The sequence below is a fragment of the Mustela lutreola genome, chromosome 12 (genome assembly GCF_030435805.1).
Source record: "Mustela lutreola isolate mMusLut2 chromosome 12, mMusLut2.pri, whole genome shotgun sequence".
NCBI lineage: Eukaryota > Metazoa > Chordata > Mammalia > Carnivora > Mustelidae > Mustela > Mustela lutreola.
Window position 1 is genome coordinate 87404259 of NC_081301.1, and position 22747 is coordinate 87427005.

The following is a 22747-nucleotide window of genomic DNA, read 5'->3' on the forward strand; positions in this document are numbered from 1 at the left end:
TTAAGAGGCTGGATTGTTTTTGTTAAAATCATAAACCAGGGTTTGCATTATTTATGTAGTAATCTCTTAGAAGTATGACTTACAGGTATTTTATTGGAACTAATTTTAAAGTATTCATTCTGTAAAAGCAAGATTTTTTTTACTTTGCATTCTGGACTAATAAAATTTGGAAATATGATCTCATGTAAAGAAAAGGTAATTTATGATAAATCTTTTTCTTTTTAAGATTTTATTCATTTGAGAGAGAGAGAGAAACAGAGAGTGAGCACAAGCTGGGGGGAGCAGCAGGCAGAGGGGCTCCTCTGCTGAGAAACAGAGAAACAGGCTCCCTGGTGAGCAAGGAGCTTGATGTGGGACATGGGACTAAACTAACTGAGCCACCCAGGCGCCCTGTAATAAATCATTGAAGCAAATTCTCTTATCATTTCAGTTGTTCTTTAGTTATAACAATACATTTTTGAGAACTAGAAATTGCTTTAATCTTTCCTAGTCATCAGTATTGAAAAATACTGCTGTTTTGTAGATTTCTGAGTTTTTCCATCAGATGGTTCATGTACAGTAAAGATATCTTAGTTCAAGTTATTCCTCATATTATCCACTGATAAGCTACCTGATTTCCAAAGTATTTTAGACTAACACTAAGACTCAAAGAAAACTTACCATTCATAATTTAATGTTTAAATATTAATGGTTTTAGTTAGAATCTCCACAGTTTTGTTAGTAGGCATAACCTTTTTTAGAAAATACTTTTTGAGAGCGCCTGGATGGCTCAGTGGGTTGGGCTGCTGCCTTCGGCTCAGGTCATGATCTCAGGGTCCTGGGATCGAGTCCCGCATCGGGCTCTCTGCTCAGTGGGGAGCCTGCTTCCTCCTTTCTCTCTCTGCCTGCCTCTCTGCCTACTTGTGATTTTTCTCTGTCAGATAAATAAATAAAATCTTTAAAAAAAAAAAAAAGAAAATACTTTTTGAAGCATTTAATCCTATAAGATACATAATAAAACTATGTTCTCATAACAACGTTTCATATAAAGAGGTTTCTTAAATCATTTGAAATTATATAAAAACATCCTAATGAGTTAGAAAAGAGGGGTACAAAAAGTTGGTAATGAGTTGTGGGGGACAGGAAATGGTAAAAATTTATAAACTTCAAAACTACCTTGGGCTCCTGGGTGGCTCAGTTGGTTAAGCAGCTGCCTTCAGCTCAGGTCATGATCTCAGAGTCCTGGGATGGAGTCCTGCCTTGGGACTATCTCTCTCTCTCTCTCTACCTGCTCCTCCCCCTACTTGTTCTCGCTCGCTCGCTCTCTCTGTCAAATAAATAAAATCTTTTAAAAAAAAAAAAGGGGGGGTTGCTAATCTAACAAAAGAGAAGTACTTTAAAAAAAAAAAAGACTTCCTTAAATGACCAGAGTAAAAATCTGTTTCAGGTATAATGATGTCAGTCCCCTCAGTTGTACAAACAAAAATAAATGAGTTCCCACTTTATCCAGACTCAGCCAACTGAATCTAGTTATAGTACCTGTCAGGAAAATATGATAATACATATTTTTAATGGCAGATTTATTGAGCTACAGCTCATTTTAAAGTATAACTTCAGTGGATTAGAACAGCTTTTAGGGATGCTAAGTTCTAGCAGATAGCCTTCATTATTAGTGCTTCTCAACAACATGAAAAGATAACTTTATTCAACCAGAACATACTAATATTCAGTTCAGTGTTCTAGGTATATGTTATAAAAAATAAAACCTTGTAGGTGGTTAACTTTTTCCTATTTTTCATCTTGTCTGATTAATTTGAAGGAAACTTTATAAAATAATTTCCAGTCTTGATTTAATTCATCTCTTTAAACAAAGTTGACCACACATACTTAATGAATGAGAAACAAGGGCTGAATAGATGAATTTCTAAGTAGTACAACAGTCTTTGAGCTCATTATCTGTGTGTTACTGAAAAGTCACTGGCCTAGGAGTTAGGGTACCTGAGTTCTAATTATAGGTCTGCCACTGACTTATTCTGACTCCGAACATCTACTTCGTAAGCAGCTGAACTAGATTAGATAGTCTTTGAAGTCCAAGTTTTACTTTTCTGAAACTCTGTTATTGCTTTGAGTTCTCTGATGCTAAATTGGCATCTCCTTCTACTCTGGAGCCTTGCCATTGCTAACATTAGCCTAAAACCCATAGTTAACCATCCAGCAGTTCTGCTATTCAGCTAAGAGCAACCACACAGCCTCAAGAGTTAATGCTGATGATGGAAGTGTTCATCTTCTTCTTCTTCGTTTTTTAAGATTTTATTTTTTTATTTGACAGAGACACAGCAAGAGAGTGAATACAAGCAGGGGGAGTGGGAGAGGGAGAAGCAGGCTTCCCACTGAGCATGGAGCCCGATGCAGAGCTTTATCCCAGGACTCTGGGATCATGACCTGAGCTGAAGGCAGATGCTTAATGACTGAGCCACGCAGGCACCTCTAAATGTTCATTTTTGAAACTTAACTCCAGTGAAGAATTATAGTCAGGTCTTGTAAGGAAAAAGACTTTTCTCTCTCTCTCTCTCTCTCTCTCTTTTTTTTTTTATAAGATTTTATTTATTTGACGGCAAGAGAGTGACAATGAGAACAGGAACATGAGCAGGGGGAGTGGGAGAGGGAAAGCAGGCTTCCCACTGAGCAGGGAGCCCGATTTGGGGCTCGATTCTGGAACACTGCGATCATGACCTAAGCCAAAGGCAGTTGCTTAACCAACTGAGCCACCCAGGCGCCCTGTTTCTTCATATTTAGATACTTGGAAAGCTACATTACCTTTTCCAAAAACCAGATGCTGTTGCGCAAATGGCCCTTAGCATCCATAAGTGACTGCTTTCAGGCTTTTAAAATGGAAAAGCATATTTGATCTTACTCTCACTTCTAACCCCACATTCATTAGCTCCTGTAGCACTTCATTTCTGCTTACAGTAGTTTACATTTGGGACAATTATACCATAAACAAGTAACAGTGCTTGGAACATAGATTATATCTGATATATTTGAGGCAAGAGTTGACATATTTAAATCTGCAGCTTTTTTTTTTTAAGATTTTATTTGTTTATTTATTTGACAGACAAAGATCACAAGTATGCAGAGCAGCAGACAGACAGAGGAGGAAGCAGGCTCCCTGTTGAGCAGAGAGCCCGATGTGGGGTTCGATCCTAGGACCCTGGAATCATGACCTGAGCCGAAGGCAGAGGCTTTAACCCACTGAGACACCCAGGTGCCCCTGCAGCATTTTTAAAAGAGATAAGGCAATACTTGAGATTTTAGCATGAAGTTTGTTCATAATTAACTGAATCATAAAATATTTGAAATTCTCTTTGATATCGTTATCTTTCCAATCATTAGTCCATAGTAAAGGCAACTTTCAAGAAAAATAGTAATTTATTTTCAGCTAAAATGTATATATATTTTATTCCATATAGTAACCATATGTAGCCCTTTTCATCACTGTAACCAAGTTCAAAAAGTGAAATGAGGGGCACCTGGGTGTCTCAGTCTTTAAGCGTCTGCCTTAGGCTCAGGGTATGATCCCAGAGTCCTGGGAGGAAGCCCCGCATTAGGCTCCCTACTCAGGGCAGGCTTCCCCCTCTTCCACTCCTTCTTGTGGTCCTCTCTCACTGTATCTCTCTGTCAAAGAAATAAATAAAAATATCTTTTAAAAATAAAATGAGCCACTTTTGAGGTGTAGACAAAGAACTTTTGTTATATAGAATGGGAAATAAACAGTCTATTAAACATCAATCTACTAAAATATTAGTGATGTGAGGTGCCTGGGTGGCTTACCCAGCGACGTTCAGCTACGTTCAGCTCAGGTCATGATCCTGGGGTCCTGGGATCGAGCCCCAGCATTGGGTTCCCTGCTCAGTGGAAAGCCTACTTCTCCCTCTCCCACTCCCCCTGCTTGTGTTCCCTTTCTAGCTTTGTGTCTTTGAGTCTCGTGCTCTCTCTCTTTCTCTCTCTCTCTCACACACACACACACACACACACACAAATAAATAAATAAATAAATTTATAAATTTATAAATTTATAAATAAATAAATTTATAAATAAATAAATAAAATCTTTTAAATAAGTAAAATATTAGCGATTATGCCACTTTGAATAGCATGAGTTATTCAATGAATTCATTTAAGTTTGAAATTTTAAAAGACCTCAGCAATTTTCCAAAAGATGAAAAAGATGAAAGAGGCTAAGAATATAAATTTTATTGTAGCATTAAATATGATTAGATGGCTAAGAAACATATTTTAAATACAAAGTTGGCATTGTCTCATTCTAAATCATTCTATTAGAAGTTTAAGTCCTTAGAAAACGATTGAGTATTTCATACCAGTCCAACTCTCCACCTTTTTTTTTTTTTTTTTTTTTTTTAAATTTCTGAACTTTATAGATATGGCATTCGCCCTGAAAATGTGATTATATATGGCCAAAGTATAGGGACAGTACCATCTGTGGATCTTGCTGCTCGTTATGAGAGTGCTGCTGTTATTCTTCATTCTCCTTTGACTTCGGGAATGCGAGTTGCTTTTCCTGATACCAAGAAGACCTACTGTTTTGATGCGTTCCCAAAGTAAGTATCAATATTCAAATTTGTTTAATTCAAAGAAACTTTTAAGGGCATTTATTTCCATCACCTAAGGTATTCATAATGCAGTTCATTCAGGCATGAACTACTCTTTCACATATATTATAGAATTAGTGAAAAATTAATTTTTGAAAAGGGTGGTGGCGGGAGCCCAGTTAGGAGGCTGAAATATTGGAGCAATAGTAATCCTGATGAAAAGAGCTGAGGGCCTTATACCCCAGAGAGTGGCATTTACTTAATTTGAGAAATGAAATTGACAGAACCGAGTGTCAAGAGTGAATAGAGGATGCTAAACAAAAGAATTTGAACATAATTCCCAGGGTTCTGACTTGAGCTGTTAATGAATAATGGTACCATTCAGTGAGACATAATACTGGTGTAGAGGAAGAGTAGAGTAAAGGGAAAATGAGACATGTGCATAAAAATTAGTGAATAGCATCTAATTAATGATAGCTGATTTATAAAAGAAGTGAATTGCAAAAAAGTTCTGTCTTAAATTAACTTAAGTGTTGCCACCACAAAGTCTGCAAACACAGTTTTATTCAAATTTGAAAGGAAGACTACTTCTCCTGAAGACAAGATGGAAGTTCCTCTAGCTCCTCTTGATAACTAGAAACACCTGGTGACCCATTTTCCTCAGAGAAGGCAAAAGGGAGAATCTGGCAATTTCGGTCTTATTTCTTTTCCCCAATTGGCAGCTATACAGAGATTTTTTTGTAGCTGATAGATGGGCCAAAGGCCAGAGTCATTACTTGTTTTTTTTTATAAAAACAAGGGTCATTTCAAAAGCAAATTTTTTCATCATTAGCCAGGCAGTGACCACTTTCTTTTTTTTTTTTTTTTTTTTTTTTATTTGACAGAGAGAGATCACAAGTAGGCAGAGAGGCAGGCAGAAAGAGAGAGAGAGGGAAGCAAGCTCCCCGCTGAGCAGAGGGCCCGATGCGGGCTCGATCCCAGGACCCTGAGATCACGACCCGAGCGAAGGCAGCGGCTTAACCCACTGAGCCACCCAGGCGCCCCAGTGACCACTTTCTTAGGAAACTAATGGTGGGAGCATATAAGCAGGCTGTGGGAGGTTTTTTTGTTCTTAATTTAGAGTTTGTTGTTTTAGATAATGGTATATTGGAAGGTATGTGTATCATACTGCTTCTTTCTAATAGAAGAGTAAGAATGATTTTGCCATCCTTTATCTCTGCAGCTCACTCATTTCGGCTACACCCACAAAGATAGCAGTACTTAACTGCAAACTGTTTGAAAAAGAACATAGATTTCTTTTTATTTGTTATAATTCCTTTACTATTGAACATTTGATAGCAAATAACATAGCCAACCAAGCATTTTTCCTTAACAAATGCAGCCTTGAATTATTTCATTGATTTCCTTTTTCAAGATTGTATCCTCATTTTATAATGCCTTCTTTCTCTCTGGAAAGATTTTTTTTTTTAAGCATTAAAATTTGTTTGTATGGTCTCTGTGCAGTTTATGTCTCTTAAGTTGCCTTTTTAAAGTTGTTTTGATCTCTGACTGATACTTGAGGTGTTCTCTGATGTCTGATAATTCTTGTTGTCTCCTCATATGTAAGAGTAAGGAACTAAAGAGCTAATATGAAGCCGGTGGTTAAGCCTTGTTGAGTGCAAGCTTCACTATACAGTCATCTGATCAAATCAGTTACTTGGGGATCCCAAGTAACTGATTGTATATAGTGTATATAGTCTCCAACAAGGAGTCTTTATAAAAGTCCTCTGGAGGAATGAGGGCCTGGCTGCCAGCACTCTGGAGACCCAGTACAGAAAATGGGTTTGTAGCAGCAGTATATATGTTTATACATATGTGCGTTTACCTCTTGCCTCAAACTGTTCTCGCAATTCCCTGGTCCACAAAACCGTCAGTTTTGGGTAGAGAGCCACTACCATTTTTACAAAAAGAAGGAGAAAGAATCTGGAGGAGAGGGACTTCTTTATTTTTTTTTTTTTAAAGATTTTATTTATTTATTTGACAGAGAGAAATTACAAGTAGATGGAGAGGCAGGCAGAGAGAGAGAGGGGGAAGCAGGCTTCCTGCTGAGCAGAGAGCCTGATGCGGGACTCGATCCCAGGACCCTGAGATCATGACCTGAGCCGAAGGCAGCGGCTTAACCCACTGAGCCACCCAGGCGCCCGAGAGGGACCTCTTTATTAAACAGACTTTGTTTGTTTTTTTTAATGTAATGTTAGTCACCATACAGTATATCATTAGTTTTTGATGAAGTGTTCCATGATTCGTTGTTTGTGTATCCAAAGCTCCATGCAATCCATGTCCTCCTTAATACCCATCACCAGGCCAACCCATCCCCCCACCCCCTCCCTTTTAAAATCCTCAGTTTGTTTACACGGAGTGCATAGTCTCATGGTTCTGTCTCCCACTCCCGATTCCCACCCACCTTCATTTTTCTCTTTCTTCTCCTAATGTCCTCCATGCTATTCCTTATGTTCCACAAATATGTGCAACCGTGTGATGATTGACTTTCTCTGCTTGACTTAACTTCACCTAGCATAATCTCCTCCAGTCCCACCCATGTTGTTGCGGAAGTTGCGTATTCATCCTTTCTGATGGCTGAGTAATAATTCCATTGTATATGTGGATCACATCTTCTTTATCTGTTTGTCTGTTGAAGGGCATCTGAGCTCTTTCCACCATTTGGCTATTGTGGACATTGCTGCTATGAACCTTGGGTTGCATGTGGCCCTTCTTTTCAGTACATTTGTATCTTTGGGGTAAATACCCAGTAGTGCAATTGCTGGGTCATTTATTTTTAATTGTTGAGGAGCCTCCACACTGTTTTCCAAAGTGGCTGCAACAACTTGAGTTTCCACCAGCAGTGTAAGAGGGTTCCTCTTCTACACAGCCTCTCCAGCATTCGTTGTTTCTCACCTTGTCAATTTTTGCCATTCTTACTGGTGTAAGGTGGTATCTCAATGTGGTTTTGATTTGAATTTCCCTGATGGCTAATGGTGAACATTCTTTCGTATGTCTGTTAGCCATTTGTATGTCTTTTTGGAGAAGTGTCTGTTCATGTCTTCTGCCAGTTTTTTGACTCATTTGTTTTTTAGGTGTTGAGTTCGATAAGTTCTTTACAGATCTTGGATTTCAGCCCTTTGTCTGTAGTGTCATTTGCAAATATCTTCTCCCATTCTGTGGGTTGCCTCTTTGTTTTGTTGACTGTTTCTGTTGTTGTGCAGAAGCTTTTTATCTTGATGAAGTCCCAAAAGTTCATATTTGCTTTTGTTTCCCTTGCCTTTAGAGACATGTCTTGAAAGAAGTTGCTATGGCCAATATAAAAGAGATTACTGCCAATGTTCTGCTAGGATTTTGATGGATTCCTGCCTCACATGGAGGTCTCTAATCCATTTTGAGTTTATCTTTGCGTATGATGTAAGAGAATGGTAGAGTTTCATCTTTCTGTGTACAGCTGTCCAGTTTTCCCAGCACCATTTATTGAAGAGACTGTTTTTTACCCATTGGATATTTTTTCCTGCTTTGTTGAAGATTAGTTGACTGTAGAGTGGAGAGTTCATATCTGAGCGCTCTGTTCTGTTCCACTGATCTGTGTTTGTTTTTGTGCCCATGCCATGCTACCTTGGTAATCACAGCTTTGTAATACAGCTTAACATCAGGCAATGTGATGCCCCCAGCTTTGTTTTTCTTTTTCAACATTTCCTTGGCAATTTGGGGTCTTTTTTGGTTCCATATAAATTTAAGGATTGTTAAACAGACTTTGAACTAATTCTGTAAACTCCTCTATCACCTGCCTTCATCCCCATATCAATTCCTAGCTTTCTGGGATATCCCATGGTATAAATTGGATTTTTTCTTCAGTTTACCTTGTTTCCCCTTAAAATTGGCTTTTTCCCACAATTTCAGTCTGTTATCCCACTCATTTATCTGCCTTCCAGCTCCAGAATTTTATGTTGTATTACATTCTCCCTATTTTTGTGAGTTAATAACCCCAAAACAAAAACATAAAAAGATTTTGCTGTCATTTTAGTAGATTAAGGGGGAAGAAAAAAATAAGAATGCAGAGGTATGAAGTTAGCACATACCTGAATAGTCCTTAGTTTCCTCCTCTCCTTCCAACCTACGTGTGTGCTAAACATTGTTTGGGGCACCTTCGGCTGAGGTCATGATCCCAGGGTCCGGGGATCGAGCCCCACATCAGGTTCCCTGCTTAGCAAGGAGTCTGTTTCTGCCTCTGCCTCTCCCCTGCCACCCAACTTGTGCTTTCTTTCTTGCTCTCCAATAAATAAAAATAAATAAATAAATCTTTTTAAAAAAAAAAAAAAACACATTGTAGAAAGGTGCAGTAGGTTGCCAGTAACCATTGAATGATTCCCTCAAAACAGAAGTACATGAAGTTAGGCAATCTTAAGATAAGGAGTATGTAAAGTAACTTTTAAATCTTACTTGAAATCCAAGAAGCATCTGTTTCTTCTGAGTTGGTTCAAGGACCATTCTGATATTTGAATGATCTGTCAGAATATCACAAGAAAGTATGTTTTATGTTCCTTTTCATAGCTAATTCATTGACTTTATCCCCCTTTCTTTTACAGCATTGACAAAATCTCTAAGATAACCTCTCCGGTATTAATAATTCATGGGACTGAAGATGAAGTCATTGACTTTTCACATGGCCTCGCACTGTTTGAGCGTTGCCAAAGACCTGTGGAGCCTCTGTGGGTTGAAGGGGCAGGTCACAATGATGTGGAACTTTATGGACAGTACCTTGAAAGGTTGAAACAGTTTGTGTCACAGGAACTGGTAAATTTGTAAAATATTCTGTAAATTTGCATACTGGGTTTTCTTTTCTTGCTGAACTGCACTCTTTGGTAAATAACATAAAACCTGAAGGTTTTGTTTGCAAATCATGTCAGTTGCCTTCATAAATGTACAGGTAATGATTTGTTAACAGACTTAATGAAGGTTTTTATTACCAGAACTAGAAACTGGAAATAACAGTATCATGCAGTCAGGCTGTGTAATTTATATTTTTTTCTGTGAATTTTTTTTAAACATCAAAATGAGTACTGTATGAAATTTTAATTCTATAAAATCAAATGCTGTAAAAGTATTGCCAAATGCTTTTGCATATCAGATTTATAGGTATTTTTAAAACATCTCAACGTACTAAATCTTATCCAGGTATACAAATGTAATATTCTTCAATAAAAAGCTGTATATCTAAAACAGTTCAAGTACTCATAATAGAATAAACTGTATGAAAACATGCAAATTCACTAGAGATGACCTAAACCCTGTTGTACAGGGATTGAGGTTTAAACAGTTATTTTATTGTAAAATACATTGAACTTCCTGTATTCCCTGGTTATCATACATTTTCTCCTTTTAAAAAATGATGTAAGTCTTAATTTTTATGCCATCTGTTAATTTACCAACTAGTTACCTTGTAAATGAGAAGTCATGATAGCACTGAATGAATCTTAACTAGTTCTGATTTATAGGTTTGGTACTATGAGGCAACTACTTAAAATTCTCATTTTTATTATTTAAAAAGGCATTTAGAGCTTCAAGAATGATTTTGTACGCAATGTTGTTTTAAATTTTGACTAATCTCATAGAATTGCAGTACTCTTCATTATAAGAAAACCTGAAGAGTCCATTAGATATTCTTCAAGACCACAAACAGCCTGGCTATTTGGTTGTTTTTCACCTTGGCTATTTTTAATAGGATCTGTTGTTTTAGATTACTACCTGAGAATTTCATGGATTCACTCCTGGAATACAGGAGATAAGAGAACATTTAATTCATAACTTTTATATTAACCAATGTAGTAAAAAATAAAATTCACACACAAAAACTAAGTTGCCTTTCCTTGAATGAATCCTGCCTGAATAAAACAATGAAAGAAAAATAAAAATAAAATTAACGGTATGTAGTCTAATTTGTAAATGAATGAATATTGAAATAATACACACTGTGGATATATTTTAAGGCCTTATGTAGTTTTAATTGTTCTGCTTGTTCTGTGGTTATGTCTAAGACTATAGTATATGATTCTCTTCAAAGTATATCAAGTATTGTGAATGCTTTGGTTCAGATGTGTCAAATTAACAGTAAAACAACAAATATACCACCCAGCTGTGCTTGTTTGCCTTCTTCCATACTTCCCATCCCTTACCATAAAGACCGAAAACATTTACCATTCATCTTTATAGAACATAGTTGTGTAGTTTTCTCATCACTTCTTCTTTTGGAGAGGTTTCTTCTCAAGATTGTTGTGGAGCTGCTATACAGTTCCTTTTTTTGTACAACCTGCACCCTAGAGTTTAGCTATGTGTTTTCTTTGATTACTCGTTAAATTTAAAATATTGATCATACTAATTCAGTATTCATTCATTCAACAAATATTTATTGAATGTCTAAATCATGTAATACTCTATGCCAGCTAAAGGTAGACATGGACCATGTTCTCATAGACTTCATAGTATAACCGAGGACACAGATACCTTATTAGTGTTTGGATAAGGGCTGAGGAAGATTTGTAGCTTATTGTAACAGGTTAATTGTACTTTATGGAGGGGAACATGTGGAGAAGGCCAAGGAAGAGTTTCACAAAGTGATACTGGATATAAATTTTGAAGGATGACTCAACCCGGGGGCCAAGGAAAATCATTGCTAGCTGAAGGGAACAGTATGTGGAAGCCTAGAGGAAGGACAGTGCATTTGAAGTGTAAAAAGCCTGGCCAGAAGTCAAGGGGAACAGATGGCATAAAGATGAGGCTCACAAATTGGTTACGGGCACAATCACCTGGTGTCGTGGGCCCTGATTATTATCCTACATACAATAGAAAGCCATTGATAGGAATACGGAATTGCATTTATCAAGAGTTTACAGATGAAGGGAAAAAACCTGGGTATTTTTACTTTGCTAGAAATAATGTGAGCCAGTTGTAATTGGCTGCAATTTTAGGATGCAGAAATATTAACCATGGGGCAATAATTCATACAAAAGGCTAATCAAACCACATCTGTAAATATTCATTTCAAGATGCAATAAAAGGATATTCACAAATGAGAATAAATCCTGGAATGTTTTACCAAGTCGGAAAGAGTCCCACAAACCATAACCCCAAAGACCAACTGGAGAATTATGTAATGATAGCTGTGTTCCGATATTTGAGAGACATGTACAGTTTATTATTTTTGACTCAGTACAACTAGGTTAAAGTTGCAGAATGGCAGATTAGAGCTCAGTGTTCAGAAGCAAATGGTTATTTGTCCATGACAGAAAGGGATTGTTTCCTCGGTGTCAAAGAGGATCTTCTCACTGGGGAAAAGCAGAATGACATCTGCCCCAGTGCTTCAGAAGAAATTCCAGATTTAAATGTGATGTTGAACTAGATGGACTGTGGTTGTTACCTTTAAGATTTGATACTCCATTTAGATTTCTCCTACCTTTTCAGAGCATTGCCCGTGCCATGGCATCCAGAAGATAGTATCATGTAGAAGAATTGGCAAGGAGATCTGGGTTCTCTTCTCACCGGACACCAGTTAGATCTGTGGCCTTGTCAAGTCACGTCTCTGGACCAGTTTCCTCACTAGAAATGAAGAGATGGAACTGATTGATTGATAATTATCTCTTATGTTTCTAATGTAATGAAAATCTCGACCCCATTCCTTTGTAAAGACTCATACCGATTTTTAACCTGGGCTAGAATAGCCTCAAGTTAACTTATTTTGATAGTTCTCTTTTGTGCATACCAGCATGGTAGAACTTGGATGGTAATACTAATCCTGGGGAAATGGTTGGCAGTGTACATAACTCCTACTATACCTTCAAGTACATAAGACAGTGTAAGAACTTCAATTAATTGGTTTATAATCTATACACTTTTCCAGACTTCTGACTGACTTCAATTTACCACTTCTGTGTCCTACCTAAGAATGTATTCCAGTAGTTTTTCTTGGTGATTTCTATAAATATTAGGTACTACTCAGTTTAAGAAAGCTTGAAACGTGAAAATAAATTTTTTTAAATTGCAAACTGCCATCAATTTCCTATAAATGGAAGGTTCTTGGTGCATTTAGACATTCTATATGACAAAAATAACTTTCTGAGAACAGGTACTATGGAAAGCCAGACAAACTCCAAAAATAAAACTTTTTAGATATGAAATAGCTTAATTCCTTCATTTTACAGATGAGGAAACAAACCCAAAGAAGAGTAACATTGTCAAGATCTACAATATAATTGTCATTAGTGGTACTTACTATTTTCATAAAATTTACCTGGACTAATACCAATGATCCTTTTGAATTAGTAAAAAAAAATACTTGCTCTCCAATATTAATAATGATTTTATTTTTAAAATGACTTAGATTTCTTCTTATCAGCCAATTATTCATTGCATACTAGGTAAGTTGTGCCTTTCACATTTATCAAATTAGTGATTTATATATTTAAAGTATTTCAACACTCATCCATTTTCGGTAGGCTCAGTAAGAGCTGTTTGGTTGTGTTAAAACAGTGAAGACTGTAGTCACATGAATAAACAGGTGTTTACTTATAATACTGAGAATAAGCCATTACATTGAAAAAAGTATCAAAGCGGTTATACTAAATGGTGATGGGTGGGCTTTTAATTTGTGTCCTAATTTTATTTTTTTTAAAGATTTTACTTATTTGAAAAAGAGACCCCAAGATGGGGAGGCCAGAGGGACTCCCCTCAGGACCATGACCTGAACAGGAGGATAGTCACTTAACTGAGCCACCCAGGCCTCCCTGTTGTCTTAATTTTAAACAGGCATTATGGTTAAATACTACAGTAACATGTTATATTCTAATGATGATGTACATGCCAAGTGTGCAATAACCGAAAAAGGAACTACACAGGATACCTGGTGTTGTGTTTTGAGTTATGCAGGATGCAGAGAGAAGACATTGGTCTACTACACGTCTAAGAGATTATGCATCTGACTGACTAGTTGAATGAGTAATACCAAGGAAGGAAGCAAATACCTCAAGCCTGGAAATGACCCACTAGATATTAGGTTAAAAAAAAAAAAAACGGAAGCAAAGCATAGAGTCTTTATAAATGTCACTGAGCTAAAAGCTGTTAAAGTTGTTCTTTCATTAGAAACCAAGTGGATGAAATTATTTTGCTCTTTATCTGTAGGACATGTACTAAATTGGCATAATACCACTTTAACATGGAAGAATGTTTTTAAGAGTATGCTTCTAATGAAATCCTTATTAGAGAACTATATTAAAATCATAGGGGAAATGGTATTTTTCTTTCTATTTTTTTGAAATACTTCACAGAGAAAGAGTGAACACAAGCAGAGGGAATGGTAGAGGGAGAAGCGATCTCCCACCTAAGCAGAGAACCCAATGTGGGACTTGATCCCAGAACCCTGGGATCAGCCAACTGAGGTGAAGGCAGAAGCTCAACCAACTGAGCCACACCCAGGTGCCCCGGAAAAATGCTATTTTTAAGTGATTTGTGATATTTTGTATGCACATTCCTCTCCCCTCCCCAAAGTTACTGCTTAAGATAGTGTATTGAACTGAGGTAAGAAGGGTAATAGGGTAGGTCTATGGATATAGGAGTGTCTGAATTTTAAAATGTTAAATGTACTGCCCTGTTCCAAATTATTCAAAGTATGGTGGATTCATGGACTAAAAATCGAGACTTCTAATTAGCATTTTATCATATAAATACTACTCAGATGAAAACAGTTTCAAATTCTGTAGATCTATTCAAGTTTAAAGCTGGCATAATCCAGAGGTCATCTAGAGCTTCATGAGAAAGATTTTGCTGTTTTTCCCCCCAGCTCTTCTAAGTCTGGAAGTTTGGGCTCCAGGCCATCTAAGTCCACCATAAGAAATTAGATTGGGCATGTAGGAGAGAGACCCAAGAAAGTGGCTTATAGATCTCTGAATACATGTGATGCTATTGAAAATGATAATTAAATTTTCTGAAGTATCTAATACAATCCCAATTGGAAAATGAAAATATAAACTGTTATACCTCTGTAAAATTGAATGCTCATGGGATAAAAGAATGATTATATTGAGGTATTAGGATTATAGGTGAATTTTTTTCCTTTCTTAGACATCTACATTGCTATGTTGTTTTTGTAATTAGAAAAGAAGGGGAAAAAAAAAAACTTGTTCTTATTTCCACTGTCCAAAATTGGCTGTTTTTTTAAAGTCTGGTCTTCTGAAACCAGGATCCCAGGGTAAATCACAGAGAAGTAACTCCCAATTTAGCCTGGCTGTCAAAGTGACAAAAGCCAAAAAGGATTCCTCGTACTTGGATGATGAGTTTTTTGTGGGTTTTTTGGGGAGGTTGGAGAGGGTGGTTGATAGGGAATATAACATTGTATAATAGTATCTAAAACATTATCTCATGGAGTACCAAGTCTAATAAGTTTATTTTCTAGGCAATCCCCCCACACTAGGTCTGTTAATGTTCCACACCCAACAATGCATTGTTAACAGTTACCACTTTACCATCTGTGGTTGTTTCCTCATGTTGTTACAGCTTTGCTCACATTCACCTCTGGTGCTGTTGTTGGCAATTACACATAAATTGCACTTCTATATATGTTACAGGCCCAATAGTAGGTTAGAGTTGGCCTTTAACACAAGTATGAACTATAGAAGTCTATATGTAGATCTGTATGCAGATATTTGCAATGAATACAGTATAATAACATTATTTTACTTATGATTTTATTTATTATTGGTTTTTTAATTTTTACTTAATTTATTTGAGAGCGAGAGAGCACACAAGCAAGGGGAGCAGCAGAGGGAGAAGGGATCCTGGTGCAGGGTCCCATCCCCAGGGCTTATGACCTAAGCTGAAGTCAGATGCTTAACCAACTGAGCAACACACAGGTGCCCCTTACTTAACAAATTTCCTAATAACCTTTTCATTTCTAGCTTACTTTACTGTAAATATGTAAGGTATATGTACTACCTTACATATAAATATATGTTACCTAACATATAAAATATATGTTAATCAACTTACTTGGTAAGGTTTTGGTTAATAGCAGGCTGTTAAATTTTGGGGGAGTCAAAAGTTATAAGGGGATATTTGTGTAGGGAGGCAGTACCCCAACCCCATGATGTATATGGGTGAACTGTATATATATAATTTATGAAATTACTTTTTAATGCATTTAAGAAAAGAAGTGGGAAAAATATGCATTTATGTAATGGTGTTCTCTGGTCCTGTGGATTTGTGTTACTGTCTGACATCACTTGCTTTCACTCTGAAGAACTTCCTAGAATATCTTGTAAGATGAGTTGGCCTGACAACAAATTCTTTCAGTTTCTGTTTACCTGGGAAAGTCTTTATTTTCACTTTCATTTTTTTAAGAATACGTTTGCTGGATATCACAGTCTTGGCTGATAGTTTTTGTTTGGTTGGTTTTTACCAATTTGAATATTTTCCCACTGCTTTCTGGCTTCCATTGTTCCTGCTGAGAAGTCAGCTTTGGATCTCACTGGGCTTCCTTGTAAGTGATACTTTGTTTTTCTCCAGCTTTTCCCAAGATATTTTCCTTATGTTTGAATTTCAGCCCTTTTACTCTATTTGTGGGTCTCTTATTGGGCTTCCTGGGTGGCTTATTATTTTTCAATAAAGTTGGGATGTGTTTTGCCATTCTTCAAATATTATCATCTTTCTCTCCCAGTATTCTCAGTTCAAGGGCTGCAAGGATTATAAATTTGGTCATCTGCTCTTAATTACTGGGCCCCAGGCTGCTTTGCTTTTCAGGTTCCAGTGTTTGCTTTGTAGTTTCCTCTGTTGGCCTTTCACACTGTTGACTGCCACTGCTTGCTTCTGTGAGCTTATTTCTTCTACTCTAACTTGGTATTTCTCTGTTTCTACTCCATTATCTAGGAACCAGATATAACAACTACTTAAAGTATTTCTAAATAAAGAGCAACATGGCTCTGCTTTTGAAACTCTGAAAGACCATGCTCTGAGCTACAGTCTGACAGCCAAGACCAAGGCTACCCTACCCTGAGGTAAGCATGAGACCCTGCCTACCCAGGGGATTGGGTTCCATCTAGAAGATCTAGATTTCTAGGGCAGGCTGCTAGGAGCTTGTCTCTCTGGCAAATGTTACTGCTCTTCTATATTCTTATTTTAGAAAGTCATGAAGTTTCAAGAATCTGAGCAACATACCATTTTCTAATGTTGTCAAAGTTGAAAGTGGCTTCTAAATGATTAAGCACCAATCTGAGAAACTTGAGAGATCATGTGAAATGATAGTATGCACAGCCTTGAGCTTAGCACTAATAACCATCATTGACCAAGGTGATGAGTTTGAAAGTGCTCCTCTTTAAAAGACATGCAGACCAAAAGGTACACAAGTACAAACCTCAAGGAATCTGGAATAGACTTTAGAGAATCGCTTCTCGGCCTTTTGGCTAAGATCAAGTGTGGAATAGACTTTAGAGTAACCTTGAAAATGAAGGAACAGGTAATCCATATCAGAAAAAAGCAGAATAGGTGGAAATAATGCAGTGTGCCTTAAGACTAACAGATTCTGGGACACCTGGGTGGCTCAGTGGGTTAAGCCTCTGCCTTTGGCTTAGGTTATGGTCTCAGGGTCCTGGGATCGAGCCCCAAGTCGGGTTCTCTGCTCAGCAGGGATCTGCTTCCTCCTCTCTTTCTGCCTTCCTCTCTGGCTACTTGTGATCTTTGTCAAATAAATAAAATAAAAATTAAAAATATAAAAATTTATATAAAAATATAAAAAATGTTATATAAATAAATAAATACTAGAAACAAGCCATAATGGTGGGAGTATGACCAGGAGTTAGTCTTGACTTTCCAGCACTCCTTAAGCCTTTGTTTATATCGCATTTGGTCTTTGTATTTTTGTGCTTAAGAACTGAAGAGAAATAAGCAAAAAACAATGATTAAAATAATATAAAAGGGAGCTTGGTAAGAAAGCCTAACAATAGCTAGTGGCAGCAGCAGCCTTTCAGGGCCTTCCCATTGTTTCCCAGAAAATACCTACCTGAAGCTCCATTCCAAGAAGATGGAATGAGACACAAGAGATGTTCAACTATGTGCTCTTCTAATTCTACCAGTTCTAGATAGTTCTCTAAACAGTGTCATACATAATATTGTACAAAAAGAAGGCTTTTCACATTATAGATCTGCCCTCCAGGACACTGTCTGCTACTTTATCTGTTAGGTTGAGAAAGTGAAGGGCAGAGAATGTGCCTTTCCCTCTTTATGTATCTTTATCCTTACCTTACCTTGGTCACTGAAAGCTTCCCGACACTTAAGGGAAAAAATGTTCCAAAGGAGTAGGACTTTTCTTCATAATTCAAAGGTGTGACTATATTTTCCTTTTGTAGCTTCAATTTACTAGGGGAAAAAACTAACAACAGTACAAGTGAAGGGTATGTAGCTCTTACAATCTTAAACCTACTAATTAATGTCTTAGAGCCAGAGTTTCATTTTATTTTATTTTTTTTAAGATTTTATTTATTTGACAGAAAGAGATAACAAGAAGGCAAGAGAGGCAAGCAGGAGAGAGAGGAGGAAGCAGCCTCTCCACAGAGCAGAGAGCCCGATGTGGGCCTTGATCCCAGGACACTGGGATCATGACCTGAGCTGAAGGCAGACGATTAATGACTGAACCACCCAGGCGTCCCAAGGGAATTTTTATTCTTGATAATGTGCCAATTTAACTAGCAAATCTATGAATGCTAACCCATTTCTTACTTGGGCCATATTTATGTGACTGGTAGAATCTAAAGCAACCAGAAACCAGAAGTTCCATCTGACGTGCCTTAAAATGTTGGTCAGACCGGGAAAGCAGCAACAGCTGGATGACCCACTGCAAATGCAAGCAAATGCACCTTTTGTCTCGTCCAACTCGGCCTTGCTCCCTTAGTGCTTTGGCTCCAAATGGGTGCTATTGTCCCTAAACATACTGCCTTTGTGTTCTTAGTTTTGAGAGTTAAACTGCAAAGACAGGAGGCAGGACAAACAAATAACACTGGGACAGCTGAGATGAAAATCTCATGGTTTCAGAAAAGATTTGGTCTGCAGTATTAAATCCTTAGTGCTCATTTTTACTAAAATTACATTTTAAAATCCTGAACACATTCTTTCCATCACAGTGCTTCTCCACTAGTAAAAGAATTATTTACATTTAATTTGTTAGAGGTTTGATGTTTAACTGTTCAAACTTAAATACTAGCATAAAAAATAAACAATAACATTTCATCCTTTTTATCGATATAAAAAAGTAAATCCTCTAATTTCTTTTTTTTTTTTTTTAAAGATTTTATTTATTTATTTGACAGAGAGAAATCACAAGTAGATGGAGAGGCAGGCAGAGAGAGAGAGGGAGGGAAGCAGGCTCCCTGCTGAGCAGAGAGCCCGATGCGGAACTCGATCCCAGGACCCTGAGATCATGACCTGAGCCGAAGGCAGCGGCTTAACCCACTGAGCCACCCAGGCGCCCCTCCTCTAATTTCTTAACATAATATCAGATTTGCCTTTATAATGAAACAAAACCGTGACCTACAAGAAGGTATATCTTTTTTTTTTTTTTTTAAGATTTTTTATTTATTTATTTGACAGAGATCACAAGTAGGCAGAGAGGCAGGCAGAGAGAGAGAGAGTAGGAAGCAGGCTCCCTGCTGAGCAGAGAGCCCGATGCGGGACTCGATCCCAGGACCCTGAGATCATGACCTGAGCCAAAGGCAGTGGCTTTACCCACTGAGCCACCCAGGCGCCCCAGAAGGTATATCTTGACCAAGTTATTGTCATGATCTGTTTTTTACTTTCTCATTATAATGTGTTATGAACAGACTCACTCCTTTGCTTTATCCAAACATCAATGGAAAAATTCTTAAAAACAGTCATTCAACCCGGAAGAAAGAATCCCATTAAAAGGGTTGTCCACAGGCACCTGGAAGGCTCAATCCTTAGGCGTCTACGTTCAGGTCAGGTCATGATCCCGGGGGTTTTTACAGTACTCCAGTGGTGCCTTCACTGAAATAAGCTCATCTTGCCAGACTCAGAGAAGAGTTGAGGAGGAACACTTTGGTTTAAATCAGTTACAGAAAAATTATTCCTTCTACTGCAGAATATGACGTAAAATGTGTATAAATGAACAAATTATAATTGACTTAAATTTCATCTATATCTGATTTGTCTTTTCTGATTATAACTATTTTTTATTTAAGTTGTAATCTGTTTTAGGTCATATGGTTCTGAGGAAAAGGTTTTTTTTAGACTGGGGTCCAAAAATGTTCCCATCTCTTCCATTTTCCTACTTCCCATGCCTGTCCCACCAAAAGATGTTGTACAAATACCCAAAATAAGGAAAACTGGAACTTAGAATACAACTTAGTATGAGAAAACAAGTACTTTTAAATTTATGAGTTCTCTTCATGGAGGAGATGAAACGTACATCTTGCTTTTCCATCTGCACAATGCTGCATACATCGAAGGACCATCTGATAATCCTATGAGATGATATATGTGAAAGGGCTCTTAAAATTGTAATACTATATTTAATTCTAACTATTAATTTTTTATTAGGAAAAAATGAGTATGATGTCTGTGTATAAAATATTTCATTGATGCCTCCAATGAGGTGCTGTTGGTGCCCCACTTACATTCCCTCACTCATAACCACTTCACACACCCAGGCCCGCTTTCCACCTGACAGCACTTGTATTTCTTTCCTTGAGGGCTTTCTCTTGCTACTGAGCCAGCTTTGCTGTCCAACCAGCTGGAAGTATACAGAAGAACATTCACTGGGAGTAGGGCGCCTGGGTGGTTCAGTCATTAAGTGTCTGCCTTAGGCTCAGGTCTTGATCCCAGGGTCCTGGATTAAGCCCCGCATCTGGCTCCCTGCTCAGTGGGAAGCCTGCTTCTCCCTCTCCTACTCCCCCTGCTTGTATTCTCTCTCTCACTATTTCTCTCTCTCTGTCAAATAAATAAAATCGTTAAAAAAAAAATTACCTTCTTAGCTGTGTGATTTTATGCAATGCATTCTAAACCTCAGTGTCCTCATCTATAAGTGGTTACGATGGAACACTTATCCAACTTAATTTATAGGTCTTCACAATGATCTAATTAGATAATACGTTTAAAAGAATCAGATATGTAGACAGACATTCACAGAGATATTATTACTATAATTATTAATCAAGGAAAGCTTCAAGGCAGCAGTTGAAATTGTGATAAATGAAGAAAGCAAGCATTTCAGGCCTGAGGCAGGTGGTTGGTTGCAGGAGTAATGCTTTGGATTGGCTAGCTCGCTTTACTTTTTGAAAGATTTTATTTATATGAGAGAGCGAGCTCCAGAGAACACGAGTTGAGGAAGGGGCAGGAGGAGAGGGAGAAGTAGACTCCCTGCTGAACAGGGAGGCTGATTGGGGGGGGGGGGGGGGGTATTAATCCCAGCACCCTGGGATCAAGACCTGACCTGAAGGCGGACACTTAACCGACTCAGCCACCAGGCACCCCTGACTGGGTAGCTTTAAAACAAAGAACTTGTTTACAGAACAGAGAAACATAATGTCTAGTACTTTAAAGATTATATATAGTTTCCTCCTTGTCTGACTAGTAGGGTTCTAGGTGATAGACCACGGAAATCCCATGTGGCTATAGAAGAGGTACAGGAGGAGAAAAGAGAGATTAGCTAGATTACATTAGAAATTGCCTAGAAGACAAGGACCAAAAAGGCAGGAAACCCCTGGAGAGCAATGTGGTTTCCGGTCTCGGTTCTTACCACTGTTTCACCTCTCCATACAGGTCTGTAGGTTGGCAGTGGCTAAGCATGAAGGTCTTTTGGTGGCAGTCAATCTTAATGGACCATAACATAGCTAAGACTGATCCAGTGTTCTCATGGCACGATCTGTGGAATTTCTAGTCACCTTCCAATGTTTCTGTGGATTCCTGGGAGATTATGCTCTTTAGTGACCACTCTGGCTCTACACTCCTGTTTCTGTGGAATTAATTCAGTTGTGGATGGTCTGTCTTTTCCGTGTACCAAGTCTCTGTTTTGTATTTTAATGACTCATAGATAGAATTCAACCTATGTCCTTGATTTACGCACACACACACACAAACCACATACACACACGCATACAATCCCATGAAGCAGTTGCACATATGTCAGATTTTATTTATGGTTTGGAGTGGTGAGGGATTTAGAACTTTTTTTTTTAATATTTTATTCATTTGAGAGACAAAGATCACAAGCAGGCAGAGAGGCAGGCAGAGAGAGAGGGGGAAGCAGGCTCCCTGCCGAGCAGAGAGTCCGATGTGGGGCTCGACCTGAGCCGAAGGCAGAGAACTTAACCCACTGAGCCACCCAGGCGCCCCTGAGGGGATTTAGAACATAAAAAAATTAATTCTTGGTATTAGATAGCCCCGTTTGTAAAAGGGCCCTTAGCCATTTTTCTACCATGTTCAAGCAGTGGCTCATGCCTCCAAATTTCTAATCCTATCAAGGATTAGAAAATTTTAGCATTCTTTTTACTGCCTTTTCCACAGGGATCTCTTACCTCAGGGTCTCACATTCTACCCTACAATAGCACCTCCTGGTATTTTTTTTTTTTTTTAAGATTTTATTTATTTATTTGACAGAGAGAAATCACAAGTAGATGGAGAGGCAGGCAGAGAGAGAGAGAGAGGGAAGCAGGCTCCCTGCCGAGCAGAGAGCCTGATGCGGGACTCGATCCCAGGACCCTGAGATCATGACCTGAGCCGAAGGCAGTGGCTTAACCACTGAGCCACCCAGGCGCCCTCGTGGTATGTTTTTAAAAACATAATTTCCCAGGGCACCTGGGTGATTCAGTTGTTAAGCAACTGCCTTCAGCTCAGGTCATGATCTCAAGTCCTGAGATTTAGCCCCGCATCAGGCTCCCTGCTCTGTGGGAAGCCTGCTTCTCCCTCTCCCATTCCCCGTGCTTGTGTTCCCTCTCTAACTCTCTATGAAATAAATAAAATCTTAAAAAAACATAAAAACATACTTTTCCAAAATGTGGCAGGTACGTCTCTGAACTCCCTCTAAGAGAATGTGCTGGTGATGCACAGACCACAGGTAGCTTCTGCCAAGCCTTTCTCTCCACTGT

At 38.1% G+C, this 22747-nt stretch overlaps 1 protein-coding gene across 3 annotated transcripts in view; it reads left to right on the forward strand.

The window, feature by feature from the left end:
• Window positions 1-16297, forward strand: part of ABHD17B (abhydrolase domain containing 17B, depalmitoylase) — a 59843-nt gene extending 43546 nt beyond the window's left edge. For 2 of the 3 annotated variants that reach the window (XM_059141018.1, XM_059141019.1), the window contains exons 3-5: window positions 4419-4598; window positions 9200-9407; window positions 12072-16297. In XM_059141018.1, coding sequence (XP_058997001.1) covers window positions 4419-4598; window positions 9200-9407; window positions 12072-12104 — 421 coding nt within the window. In that variant the 3' untranslated portion in view covers window positions 12105-16297. Of the gene's footprint in view, window positions 1-4418; window positions 4599-9199; window positions 10746-12071 lie in introns of those variants that run through there. The other variant, XM_059141020.1, reaches the window with a different exon arrangement.
• Window positions 16298-22747: the final 6450 nt, after the last annotated feature.